General features: G+C 43.3%; 1 protein-coding gene across 1 annotated transcript; it reads right to left on the bottom strand.

Annotated features, from left to right (window-relative positions):
* Positions 1 to 5,218: 5,218 nt before the first annotated feature.
* On the bottom strand, positions 5,219 to 13,844 carry LOC143783253 (posterior protein-like). Its single transcript, XM_077271669.1, has 4 exons — positions 13,583 to 13,844; positions 12,462 to 12,577; positions 6,823 to 7,549; positions 5,219 to 6,081 (listed from the first exon to the last, which is right to left on the bottom strand). The coding sequence occupies exons 1-4, from the start codon at positions 13,842 to 13,844 to the stop codon at positions 5,219 to 5,221; spliced, it is 1,968 nt and encodes a 655-aa protein (XP_077127784.1).
* Positions 13,845 to 15,132: the final 1,288 nt, after the last annotated feature.

The following is a 15,132-nucleotide window of genomic DNA, read 5'->3' as shown; positions in this document are numbered from 1 at the left end:
CCCTGCGCTTAGTAACCCAATGTTTACCCTGGTTACCAGTGTAAAATATCGCTGGTATCGTTGCTTTTGCTGTCAAACACAACGATACACGGCGATCGGACGACCAAATAAAGTTCTGAACTTTATTCAGCGACCAGCGACATCACAGCAGGATCCTGATCGCTGCTGCGTGTCAAACTAAACGATATCGCTATCCAGGACGCTGCAACGTCACGGATCGCTATCGTTATCGTTACAAAGTCGTTTCGTGTGAAGGTACCTTAAGAGTGCACCATGCTCCCCTAGCTACAGATGTCATTACATAACAATGTTGTGTTGTTATAGATACATTGGTTGTACTTAGGAGAAAGAAACAAGCTCTTTGATGCCCTAGGTAGAAGATTGGTGCTTTGTCTTTTGAGATTGATTTCCCATCTAGAATACAAGTGGATGAATTATTCCAGCATTTGTTTTCAATTAGCCTAAACTGTCCTGGCGTACATAGAACATTATGATTCCTTTGTGTGCAAAGAGAAGTGTCAACCTGTTTCTACTTTCCATTTCTCCTAATTACTTGAGGATGTTCTAATCTAGGGTGTAGCAATGTAGAATCTCCAGTTAAAATACCTATTGAATTAACTTTATGTATGAGCTCTAAAGGTGAATTAGTATATGGAATAAATGAAGAAGCATAGCATTTCTCAAAATCATAGTTGTTGCACCCAACCCATGCGTTCACCCACCATTTTAAATGTGTACAACTCATGAGTTCAGGTAACACGGTAATGGCTTGAGACAACCACTCAAATGGCCATTGTCCATCATAAATAGATTGTACTGCTAGCTTAATGTTAGTTGATAATTCCATTTGTCCTTGTGTACAGACTAGAGCCCAAGACATATTCCTACCTCTTGCCAACGTATCTTTCATTAATTCTTTAAAATGTTGGATGAAATCTTTTGCTACTCCGATATAAGTGTTTACATGATCATGTTGCAAATTGTTAATTATATCATTGATTTTTCTTTGTACTTCAAAACCTTTCTTGCTATTAGTTGCTATGTCTATAAGTTTTGTCCTTAAGCTACTGATATCAGCTTGATTAATGACACCCATACCTGTTCCTAATCCTCCCAACAGTGTGCTGAAAGTATCCCTTTGCCCTCTGTCATTCTTTAAATTAAATAGCTTGTGATTGTGTTTTATCTGATTTCTGGCATTTTTATTAGTAAACCATCTATATAGGGCATGTACATGATTTAGTGTATATCCTGCACAAATTGGGTAGTAGGTTTTTATCAACCATAGGGAGATATTAACTCGCCAAGTGACAAACGCATATTGAACGTCACTAGCAATTGTTTTAGTAGAATCTAGGTTGACCTGTAAAGGGTGTCCCTGTTCTAAGTACAATGTCTGCTGATTGCTGTCAGATTCATTGGTGACACATGGTTTCATGTGATCTGGAGCGGCATCAATAATGTGCATCTCACCTATCTCTATTTCTGGTGTTCCACATGCCCAATAACCAACCATTTCTCCATAGGACTCATATGGCTCAGTCAGTGAACCAATTATAAAATTTGTCCCTTGCTGAACTGACATCTCAACCTCTGTGGCATCTCCAATGTATGCCTCATGATATGTGAGGGTAATCCTTTTTGGCCTGAACATTGGGTGTATATTATTATGCCAATATATTCCACATACAAACAAATACTCTCCTTCTTTTAAGTTGTCACTAAAAAACCCATAATCTATCCCCTTTTCCTCATTTTTGTTAGGTAACTTAGACTCTTCCCCCAACCAGTACCCAGTTTCATTTACATAAACTGTAGCCCTCATGAATGGCTGTAGTGATTCTGGATCTATATTTTGTACTCCTTCCATATATGTTAACCTCTGGGTACTAGAGCTATGATTCACTCTCCCAAAAGAAAAGACAACACTGTACTGATTGCTGGGACCCTGATAATATCTCCCAGTTACCTTTCTACCCTCTGGTATCAGTTTCACTGTCCTACTTTTAACACCATTGTCTTTATAGTAGCTATTTGCATCAATGGTAATGTCTGTGTGTGTAAATAATACATTCCCATATTCCTCGTTGGGTAATATACCCTGACCGATATCTCCAGAGTGTTCAATGTGAGTTGATTCCATAGCTTTGATGATTCCAATTGTCAACAAAATTGCTGCAATTCTCATATCCAGAATCCAGAAATGTAATTCACGCTTCATTTAGGATCCTGGAAAACAAGAACAAGAGCGGTATCAAATTCTTATCAGTTATATTCGTTTACACTGATCTGCATGAACCCACTTTTCTATATCTCTCCTTTTCATGCATTTGACGCTTTTCTTGTCTATTCATTTCACTTTTACCACTTGTTCACTCAGTGTCATAGTTACCATATAAGGTCCTATCCAATTTGCATCCCATGAAGATTTGGGTACAAAATTCTTTACCATCACCCTGTCACCTAGTTGTAGTTTTATTGGTGGCTTGCCTGGTTCTTCCTTTGCCTTTGGAGCCATATTAGCAGTGGCAAAACTTAAATATTTTTGTACTTGGTCCTGTAACTGTGTCAGGAATTTTTCCTTCTCTGCACTTTCTCTCATGGGCGTACTAAGTTTGGGATCTGCAGGATGGCAAAGGTTCATTGCTCTACCAGTCATTAGTTGATATGGGGTGATTGCAGTGCTCTTTGCATCCGTTCCCCATATTAACATTAGAATCGCAGGTAGTTGACTCAGCCAATTATTTGGTTTCTTAACTGGCCATAGGGGTGCATTATTGGTGCATTGGCGTTCCCTGATGACATTTTGAATTAGTAAATCATCCAGTATTCTCTTAATGTATGGGACTGACTCCGGTGGTATTTTATACTGTCTCTGGGGAGGGGGATCAGGACCCTCTACCATCACCACCATGTTAGACAATTTGCCACATTGGGTTTTTGAATTTGCCCACACATTGTTATGCTGCCACAAGATGTCAGCCAATATTTCATCATCTGTTCTCAAAAGCATAGCTGGATCTAAAGATTTTGCACCTTTGATTGAATCAATACCATAATTGTCAGTAACCATCTTTAAACAGCCTCTATACCGTGATCCTCTCCACAACATCCAGTTGCACAAATCCACAATAAGTCCATGTTCCTTCATAACATCTGACCCAATAATGGTACCTTCATGTGTTGGTGAAAGATATAAGCCATGTTCAACACATAGATTTCCTAGGTTTATTGTTACTGGCAAAGATTGCTCTGAGGATACTAATTGTCCTCCAAAACCTCTCAGGAAAATCTGTTTACCACTGGGATCTATCTTCAAATCCAGATTAGTTAAACTGACAGCAGCACCTGTATCCAGTAAAGGTACCTTCACACGAAACGACTTTGTAACGATATCGCTAGCGATCCGTGACGTTGCAGCGTCCTCGCTAGCGATATCGTTTAGTTTGACACGCAGCAGCGATCAGGATCCTGCTGTGATGTCGCTGGTCGCTGAATAAAGTCCAGAACTTTATTTGGTCGTCCGATCGCTGTGTATCGTTGTGTTTGAAAGCAAAAGCAACGATACGAGCGATATTTTACACTGGTAACCAGGGTAAACATCGGGTTACCAAGCGCAGGGCCGCGCTTAGTAACCCGATGTTTACCCTGGTTACCAGCATAAAAGTAAAAAAAACAAACGGTACATACTCACCTGCGCGTCCCCCAGCGTCTGCTTCCTGACACTTACTGAGCACCGGCCCTAAAGTGAAAGTGAAAGCACAGCGGTGACGTCACCGCTCTGCTGTTAGGGCCGGAGCTCAGTCAGTGTCAGGAAGCAGACGCCGGGGGACGCGCAGGTGAGCATGTACTGTTTGTTTTTTTTACTTTTACGCTGGTAACCAGGGTAAATGCAGCACCCCAGAGTCCTGGTTGTTGCAGTACTGTGGCTCCGCCACTATGGGGAGCTATGGTACGTCTGATTACACTAAGGAGTTTCTCTGACCAGGTACTCTGACACCACACTTCACACTCCGGCCACCAGGGGGGGTGGTCCTATCTAGTAGGCCACTCCTCACAACTCTGGTAAAACTGGGGGTTGGACAGGAAGACAGGGAGAAGTAGCTGGGAAGAGCTAGTGAGAGGACCTGTCAGGGATGGGATCCTGGCAGACTCCTCAGAGCAGAACTAACCAGTAAACAACGGGAATACAGAAAAGGAGAAATACCAGAAGGGGTCCTGCTGTTAGACCGAGGCAACATCCTTCTGAGGCGCAAACAGTCGGTGGCCGGAACGCCGAGCAAGTAAGAGACTTTAAGTACATTGCAAACCACGGCCGGACAGCTAATTACAGGTTGGCTGTCTCACTTAACACCTAAGCAGACAACGGAGGCAGCTGTGGGAGAGGGGCGACTCTAGGGTCCCGGAAGAACTCCAGGCCTACCCCGTCATACGGGTGCGTCCTACCATATCATCTGGAGGACGGAGAAAGAACAGTAGAGACAGAAAGAAACAGTTGTGAGGACTATCCCGGGAGCTCAGCAGGGAAGAACTACAACACACAGCGCTAGAAGGTAGATACTGATTCCCACCTGTAAGGAGGAACTCCTGATGTGTCGTTGGACCGGCCGGTCTCTGAAAACCCAGTTAACAGCGCTCTGGACTGAGGTCTCCAACATCTTCAGTAAAGAGGTAAAGAGACTGCAACCTGGTGTCCTCATTATTTACCGCGACCTGCACCGTTACAACACCACTTATTGCACCGGACGTCCCCCACTGACGGACAGGGCCACGGACCGGGTCTAGCCACCGTGACAACCCCAGGACTGAGATCTCAGAGGCCCGGCTCCGGGTACCCCTCGGCCCTGCGGCGGTGTGGGGGCGCTCCATAAACATCGGGTTACTAAGCGCGGCCCTGCGCTTAGTAACCCGATGTTTACCCTGGTTACCCGGGGACCTCGGCATCGTTGGTCGCTGGAGAGCGGTCTGTGTGACAGCTCTCCAGCGATCAAACAGCGATGCTGCAGCGATCGGCATCGTTGTCGCTATCGCTGCAGCGTCGCTTCGTGTGAAGGTACCTTAAGATGTTTGTACGATGGCCCCCTACCGTACCCTGAATACGGGGTCTCCCGCCCTTGTCCCTGCTAAACTGACTCACTAGGGACAACACTGGGGCCTGACATCCCTATTGTTTTACATAAGGATTACTTGGAGGTGGGATTTTTAATTCCTCTGGCTTTCATGCCATTGCCTTTCCAATCTTCCTCAGCTCTTCCAGAAGTGGGCCATATAATGTAACTTCAGGAAGACTATGCTCTCCATTACTTGCATTTGGTTCTTGTTTTTGATTCCTATTAATAAAAGGTCTATTATTGATAATTCTTTTACTACTTCTGCATTCTTTCATAGTGTAAACTGTGTATCCACATCTATAACATTTCCCAACAAACCTTACTTTGCCTTCATTTTTGACTATCTCTGAGATTCGCCTTTGGGGCTTGTTGTCATGACTTGTGTCCTGAATCCAATCCTTCAATATATTTACAAAGGCTTGATAGGAATTTGCATTCCTCAAGGCAACTTTTGTTGGATAGTCAACAAAGGTGCATTTGTTAGCCATTGAATATAGAAAACTGTTATCATCAGGAGACATGTCAGGGCAGTTATAGGTAGAACGATATAATGTAAAATATTCACTGCAGAAAATAATTGGATCATCTCTATTTAGTTTTGCATTTTCTAAGGCATTAGTACCTCTTGTATCTCGTCCTCCCATGACTCTCTTTAATTCCTCCATTCTGTAACTAGCATTTCCCCAACTGCATTCAAGATCTGCAGACAATCCTTTGTGATATCCTACAGGAGGCTGCAACTTTTCACAGAGTTGGGATGGGAGCCATAACCGAAGTAATGCACACGCAGCCCTATTACCTAGATTGTATTGTGTCACTACAGCTTCTAACCTATTGGAAAGACTAATGGCTGATGCGCTTGTGTCAAATTTCCCTAATATCTGGCATAGGTTTGTTTTCTCTTGTATGGTGAGTATTGTGCAATGTACTTGATTGCTGCTATTTATAAAGGTACCTTCACACTGAACAACTTAACAACGATATCGCTAGCGATCCGTGACGTTACAGCATCCTGGATAGCGATATCGTTGTGTTTGACACGCAGCAGCAATCAGGATCCTGCTGTGACATCGTTGGTCGGAGCTAGAAGGCCAGCACCTTATTTCGTCGCTGGATCTCCCGCAGACATCGCTGAATCGGTGTGTGTGACGCCGATTCAGCGATGTCTTCACTGGTAACCAGGGTAAACATCGGGTTACTAAGCGCAGGGCCGCGCTTAGTAACCCGATATTTACCCTGGTTACCAGTGTAAATGTAAAAAAAAAAAAACACTACATACTTACATTCCGATGTCTGTCGCGTCCCCCGGCGTCCTGCTTCCCTGCACTGTGTCGGCGCCGGCTGGCCATAAAGCAGGGCACAGCGGTGACGTCACCGCTCTGCTTTACGGCCGGCGCTTACAGTGCAGGGAAGCAGAATGCCGGGGGACCCGACAGACACCGCAATGTAAGTATGTAGTGTTTTTACATTTACACTGGTAACCAGGGTAAACATCGGGTTACTAAGCACGGCCCTGCGCTTAGTAACCCGATGTTTATCCTGGTTACCCGGGGACTTCGGCATCGTTGGTCGCTGGAGAGGTGTCTCTGTGACAGCTCTCCAGCGACCACACAGCGACGCTGCAGCGAACGGCATCGTTGTCTAGATCGCTGCAGCGTCGCTAAATGTGATGGTACCTTAAGTGAATTCTCCCTCAATTGTCTTAATCTACCTGACTCAGGAGTAAAGAGAGATGAACTCTGATTTGGGTTGCTTTCAGGGCTATCAGCAGTGCATACAGGCTGCTCCTCCCCCCTTTTCCAGTCTCTTTCTTCCTGGTCATTAGATTTGCACATTTGATTACAGCAATGACTATTCACTTTAGTACTTTTCTGTGATTTCAACGACATATCATCATGTTCTTTTAGTTCCAGTTTTACATTAGCATCATGCAACAGATTTCTAAGTATTGTCATAACATCATTATACTTTTCTTCCTTTTCTTCTAGCAAAGCAATTAGCTGTTCCCTAAGTTTACATCTTTCCTTATACTCCTCGAGCTTATCTTCTAACTCACAATTTTGGTAATTCATATTGTCTACCTCATCCCTTAGATTTTCACATTCACAACTATGATCTTCAGCACTAGCAATAGCCATGCTGACTTCCTGTTCAATTTTGTCCACCTCACCTCTTAATTGAGCTTTCTCTGAATACCAATGCAATTCCTTTTGCTCTGCAATTCCTTTCATTTTCAACAACATACACAAAACATTTGCTAACTTCTCTTTCTTTGCTTTCTTTTTTGACAATTTACTCTTGTTCTTACTCTGCCCTTCACATTGTTTCATTAGGTCATTAAACTGATGTGTCAATGCATCATCTGCACAAGTATTAAACTGAGCAGAGGCATACTTTTCAATAAACTTGCTGACTATTTCCATGTTAATTATTTCCAACTATTTTCACAGAAGCAAACAAAAATAAACAAAACAACTTTCCAAACAGAAATTACAAATTAACTAAAAACAACACAGAAACCAGTGAATATCACTTCACTAAACAGGGACTCGGATTGAATACAATCTTCCCTCAGGCAGTCACACTCCAACACTAGAGTCTTGTGACTTTACCAATATCTGACTGACAGTATCTCATGCACTTGATCAAATACAGATCCAAGATCCAGGCCAAGAGTGATCTCCTATTGAAGCATAAGGCTACTTCCCCTTAACATGAGATTTAGATTTTAACCTCTTAGGGTACCGTTACACAAAACGATTTACCAACGATCACGACCAGCGATACGACCTGGCCGTGATCGTTGGTAAGTCGTTGTGTTGTCGCTAGAGAACTGTCACACAGACAGCTCTCCAGCGACCAACGATGCCGAAGTCCCCGGGTAACCAGGGTAAACATCGGGTTACTAAGCGCAGGGCCGCGCTTAGTAACCCGATGTTTACCCTGGTTACCATCGTAAATGTAAAAAAAACAAACAGTACATACTCACATTCCGGTGTCCGTCAGGTCCCTCGTCATCAGCTTCCCGCACTGACTGAGAGCCGGCTGTAAAGTAAAAGCAGAGCGCAGCAGTGACGTCACCGCTGTGCTGTGCTGTACTTTACGGCCGGCAGTCACAGTCAGTGCGGGAAGCAGACGGCGAGGGACCTGACGGACACCGGAATGTGAGTATGTACTGTTTGTTTTTTTTACATTTACGATGGTAACCAGGGTAAAGCGGCCCTGCGCTTAGTGACCCGATGTTTACCCTGGTTACAAGCGAACGCATCGCTGGATCGGTGTCACACACACCGATCCAGCGATGACAGCGGGAGATCCAGCGACGAAATAAAGTTCCAAACGATCTGCTACGACGTACGATTCTCAGCAGGGTCCCTGATCGCTGCTGCGTGTCAGACACAGCGATATCGTATGGATATCGCTGGAACGTCACGGATCGTGCCGTCGTAGCGATCAAAGTGCCACTGTGAGACGGTACCCTAACTCACTTCCTTCTCAGAGATGTCTGGTTTTATCCTTTAGATCTTTTGAGACCCTCAATCAACAGGGTGCTACCCTAACTTTACCGGCAACAATTCAACAACATTTAAACAAATAAAGACATAACAATAGGCCTAAACTTAACAGAAAGACATTAATAATCATAAAATATAATGTATGTATTAAATCTAATTAAAGGAATGTATGCTTACCAATTAAGCGCGTCTGCTCACTGATGAAGAATATCACAGAACTTCTGGTCAATATCTCAGGCGTTCCAGTTTCCACGAACCAGCGTGTCACTTGTTCACCGATAAGATATTCTCCTTTGGTCTGTTTCCTTGAAGAAGGGGTTTCTTGTCTGGTCTTAAAATTGGATATTCTCAGGCACTTGGATGAAACAGTTGGGAACTTCTCGGTTCTGGGTAGAATGATGTTTTTCCACGATCCGCTGGGGTGCCAAATGTTGGGTGTGATTTCCCGTCCTGTACCCTGTCCTGAATATTTCCTATACAATCAATAACTCAAGTTTGGGAAAATGACAAAGATATTTAATGACAAGTAAAATAAGATAGTAGTAAGACAATTCAAATAATAAAATAACAATAAAACCTTTTCTTCAATGTCCTATAATTAGAGAAAATACCAATACAAATATCTACAAGTATACTTAGCAATGATTCTTCATGGCAATAATGAGAGAGAGAGAGATGGCCTTGATTCTTCCTCCATTTATACCAATATTTCACATCCACACCCACATACAAGCCATGATTTCACCCTTGCTTCTGGTATCTTCTGTGGCAAATGTCCAATCATCTTCCGGCAATGTGAACATTGTCATTGGCTGCAGTAATCATCACCTTCCTGCAGATGGCATCCTCGTACTTGGGAAGAAAGTTCTTATGTAGGACAGTTTAACCCCATTTGAGATGGCTCCAAGATGTCTATTCAAAGAACAATGGTTTGTCACCCAAACGCCACAGGCATTGTGTATCAATATACATATCCATAGGCCGAAGACAGGATGTCTATCTCAGGACCACTGGCTTATAATGGAAACCCACAGGAGTTGTGTACATATGTAGATAATGATAGGTCTCAAACAGGATAGAGGCTATTCATTCAAGATTTCCACAGTGTATACCTGTGTCTTCCATTAGGCTTTAGGGCCAATATTCATTTCTTATGTAGATGCACCTCTGTCTTATCACTAAAACAAAGGACATCACACAAAAGAACACAAGCCTGACCACCTAATAGATTTACAGTCTTGTCTCATCAACACCGAGTCCTGGACATATTCAGCACTCATAAATTCAATATATCTCAGTGATTTCTATGATACGTGCATTGTCCATGTTGTCTCCAACATATACTACAAGACTAAAAGTGCAAATCAACATTTTTCTCTAGTTCTCCTTCTCATATGCAGGACTCTCTTGTCTACCCCCATGGGCCTACTGCATCTCTCCTTGGCTTTCTATCATCAGTTCTATTAATCACTTTAACTTCAGTTTTATTCACATAACATTATCAACATTTCTATTCCTTATCACTATCTTTCTAACTACATGCTACTACTATGTAAAACATTATTACGGTATAACTACTTAAGGCACATTATGGTTTGAGCTAAGTGCAACAATTAAGCGTTCCCTTTAAGAGGGAAACCAAGTCTCTTTGAGGTAATGCAACTCTCAAGTCGCAAGTCTGTTTAAAGCAAGAACTTCTGCGCTGTAATCGGGAACAGTCTCTTCAAAAAGCTCTTCTTTTTGTAAAACCAGTAGGGGGCACCTTTAAGAAGGTGCAAACTATATACAGCGACAGTTTGTGAATCATTCACCGTCCATGATTCGGCATTCTTTTAGAACACTGATGAACTTGTGCAAAAACAAACATAAAACAATAGGGATCCGGGTCAACAAAGGGATCCCTTTAAGAAGTAACCCTAGACGGGTTTTAAAGCAGCAAGACAGGAAAACAAACAGTTAACTATTTACAAGCCGTGGTTTCAAGGTTTATTGCAGCTCTGGAGGTGCTACATAGGGTGCTCTCTCACTCCAGAGGAGGGTCTGAGTACCCACAGTGTTCCGTTCCGGGGTAACCTGAGCACCGGTTACCATTGGAGATGGATCTGTGGCCATGACAGTTTCAGTATTTGTGACAGTGCACACAGTTGTCTTAGTAAAGGTACAAGTAGGCGTGATAGTCGTAGTAGTAGTAGTGTTGGGACCCGCTAGATCAGAGACTAGGGGGCCAATGTCGCCAGTCTTAGCCATGGCAGCATGTAGCGCTGCTGCAAGATCAGTCACTGGAACGGGGTCAGGAGCGGTGGCACGAGCAGTCGCTGGAGTGGCGTCGGTCATCAGGGCAGGGTCGTTCTTCATACCTGCTTCAGATGCGGTCCCTCTGGTGCCAGTCTGCTCTGTCTCTGCTGGGGTCTGGAACGCTGGTTACAGGGCCTTGTGCTGCGGTGTTGTCATCTCTGCTTGCAGCATCTCACTTTCCGGCAGGGCCTTGCTTTCCGGCTTCGGAGCGCTGGAACTTCTTTCCTGCTCCGGACCAGACGAGGCTGCCGACAGGCGTCTGGTGAGGCTCACGATAAAGGTCTCCTTCCACCCGGCCTCGGTGCTCAACTGCGTCCGCAGGAGTTGGACGCTGAGCTCTTCCACGCCGGCCTGCAGGAAATCAGCATCAGCGATGGAGGCCTGGTTACGGTGCCCCTCCGGGTAGCTGGGGAAGTCCTCTGCTCCGATCCCACGCTCCGGCTCCGGGTGGCTGGCCATGGCGTCCTCCACATGGCTAACTTATTCTTTGTCCTTTTCCCTGTTAAAGACGAGATTTTCTCTCATATGGAAACCAACCTCAGGTATAGCTGTTGATAGGCGCCTATTAGGAGAAATAAATCAGAGAGACAGACTACAGGTTGTCTTTCAGAAGTATCCTGGACCCCCCTTTATTGAGCCTTCTTTTATAGGAAAAAGTCACAAGGAGTATAGGTTACAGAAATACTTGGCAAAATACATACAATTCTTGACGGGTTATCACTCATGTCCTGGGATACAAGTAAATTACTAAAATAAGAATGCAGGGGTGTTTTGTACATATTTGTGATGTTTGTGGTTTAACAAGGGATTTGCCAGAACCGGGTGGGTTATTCTGGTAAAAAGGTCACAAACAGATGCATCCTCAAGAGGATATCAACTCCCATCCTTATGGCAGTCTTACGAGAATAACTGAGAATAACTGACCTTTAACTAGATGGAGTGTACGGGAAACTGGACACAGGAAGACTTAGATGATAATACTGACCCTTTGCATATAAGAGAATATAAAATCAAATTCAGTTTTAACCATTTCTTTCACAATTCCCCTCTTTTTATCATGTAATATACCTTGCCCTAACTGATCCCTTCCTACCGCTAGGTCTGCAGGATAGCCCTACTTCATGAAACACACGGCTTATCCTATGTATATCATGGGATGCCAGGCCTGCTGCGCATCCATTCAGACTGTACCTGGGAATCAGACCTACTTTCCCTTGACAACCCTAAACACTACAGAAAGTACTAAAATATGGGGGTTGTATATGTGTATAAATATTGTATTAATATATTAAGGTATATATATGGTTATAAGATTTAGATATGGATATATGTATTTCAAAGTATAAACTGTTTTATGTAAAGTTCATATTTGTAGAAAGTTCATTTGATAAGAAATCTTGTTGAAATCTTGTAAGCATTCATCTTCTGGTTAGACCAATGGTTTCCCACATTGCATACAGTCTGACAGGTCCACCGAAGTTTGTTTGTTGCAGAAGATGCATTCACGTTGGAGTGAAGTTATGAAAGTAGTCATCATTACTTGAGTAGACTTTATCTCAGAGTCAGTATCGATCTTTACTTCACGTTTACCTGGAAAACATTTGCATTTAGAACTAAGAATTTTCTTGATTAATAGTACAAACAACTTTACAACCACTGCAAGAATCAGAATTACAAACATAAATTGAATAAGGAAGTGCATTATCCCAGACAACCAACCGCCTATTCCCTTGAACCAATTTAAAGGATTTAACCATGAGAGCCACTCAGGGAAGGGCAAATCTTCGAGTGAATTTGCTTTTCGCACTCCTTCCTTAATTAGCCTTGTTTGCTCTATGTCATGGCTCACTCTCATAAGTCCGGAAGGATCTATATAGTGGCAGCATGCAGGTCCTACCACTTGACAGAATCCTCCCTGTGAGGCGGTGAGATAATCAAGAACCATGGAATGTTGGCTGGTGATTACTATAAGCTGTTTAGTATATGCAGATTCAACATTAAGAGCGTCAAACAAATATTCAGTCACATTGTCAAAGATATCCCCCAGTTCCTCTATCATCTTAGCATTCCTTACAGTCCCAAACATTAGTCCAAGGGGGCCGGTCATTATCATTCCGGTCTTAAGATACCATGGGGTTTGCATTAAATGGCCCTTTTGGGTAGATGGCAAACTTCGTTTTACTATCATATGGTTTGGGATGTTATTATATGGGAAATTTCTTTCTTCCCACACCCACGTGGCTGGCTCTAGTCTAGCCAAAGTACAGGCACCCTCTGCCCCTCGGGGAATCCACCTATATGCATTACTTCAACATACTATGTATATTCCCTTGGGCAACTCAAACTGATATTCACTTATAAGGGACACTGCTATTGAGACCATGAGTGTGGTATCAGAGTAGAGACACCAGGAGTCATCTAAATCAGTGGTGACTGACCTGTAATATTGTAGTGGTTGGCATTGAGGAGTAGTGTTGATACTTATAGACATTTCAGCTGCCCCATCCCCATACTGGCCCTCCCTAGTTTCGTCATCTACATGGACAGCATCTCTTTCCTTGCATAAGTTAGTGTCACCTCCCATGAAGAAATAATTTCTAGACCAGTTGGAGTTATGCAGCGTCCGTTCTAAACAGACGCGCCTGTAACATTGGAGTTTACCTTCCTTGGGGAAAGGGATCTTGGCAGCAAAACTAACTCTCAACTCTTGATCTGGAACTTTTCCTATATAATTCCTGTCTACTTCTCTATTTCCCCAGGTGCCATCATTATCTTTGAATTCAAATAGATTATTCGGACGCTTACTTGAAGGATCTTGGTTTCCTGTAAGATTAAATTGAAACCATGGCGGCCTAGTCCATCCTGTGATGGGTAGAGCAGCGGCAGTTTTACTCTGCTGCTCAGAGAGATCCAAAGGCCGCATGTCCAAACACCCCCTTATGAACAGGTCCTGTTCAGTTAATGGAGTTACAAAATAAGGCATAGTTTTAGCAGCTATGGGGGCATGGGAACAGATCCAACAATTTGACAAGTTTCGAGCCTGAGCAATATAGTTATGATACTGGACAAATTTTTTAGAAAAAAAAACCTCTCCAAATCATGATTTAATGATCTCTATTGCGATGTATAACCTAACATCTACATGCGAATTGCATGTTGTGAACATGAGCGACTCAAACACTACATTTTAATACCAAAAGAAAACTGAGTCATAGCTACATATTGAAAAATGGACAACAATTTTATTAAATTTAGATAAAACACACCATACAAAAATACCGATAAAAAAGCAGCGTATAGAGCAATCAAATGGGCTAGTAAGTATATATATGTGGGGTCAGTGACAAAAAATCTCCCAAGATAATGAGTACCAGCAGGCGTGCAGCGCACCTAGGGTATGCATAAGTCCCTGTTGTCATGGTAAAAGTAGAATAGCTAGGTAAGAGTGATTTAACATACCCCTGGGGAGGACAAGGCAAGCTCACAGGTGCTATCAGCTACCAGCGGCTAGCATATAGGACCTACCACCATATTTCTTATGTACTGGGCTACCACTTGCTAGTTATAAAGTACATCCTGGTGACACAGAGAAAAAACTATGTAGTAAATGTGAAATCACATAACATTACCCGTCATGGTGCAGTGCAGGGCGGCTGGGACTCACTCCCCGACGTACGTTTCAGTACGATGACCTTCCTCAGGGGGCGTGGCTATTGCAAGTAACCATCTCAGTACTTATGCACATCCTGTCTAATCACATGATCCAAAGACACCAATTGTGGTGTGCTGAACGCGCACGCGCTCCACCACACTGCCGGTCATCACCGCACACCGGCACCATCAATCCGGACCCGGTCACGTGGGGCGGCCGGCGCCTGGCCGTCACCAAGCAACCAGGTACACAGAGAGCGGCGCCGCCGTGCAGGATGACAACAGACAATGAGGTCTCACCGTGCGCACGTAGAAACTTTACCAAAGCTAAAGGGAGGTGGTATATCAGTATTTTACTGCTAACAACAAATGAACTTTTTTCACATAATAAATATAACCGTATAGTGAGTATTAAGTCCAACTATTCCAAATGTAACAGTTTACTGCAAATGCAGAAACAAGAAAGGAAATGAAAAAAGGGTGGGGGGGAAGAAAAGAACATTATATTATAAATGTTGCAGTTGGGATATGGTCCATTTCTTCCATCCACACATAACAAA

Source organism: Ranitomeya variabilis, chromosome 6 (assembly GCF_051348905.1).
Source record: "Ranitomeya variabilis isolate aRanVar5 chromosome 6, aRanVar5.hap1, whole genome shotgun sequence".
NCBI classification, from domain to species: Eukaryota; Metazoa; Chordata; class Amphibia; order Anura; family Dendrobatidae; genus Ranitomeya; species Ranitomeya variabilis.
The sequence above is the reverse complement of the archived record's forward strand: the minus strand, read 5'-3'. Positions and strand labels throughout refer to the sequence as shown.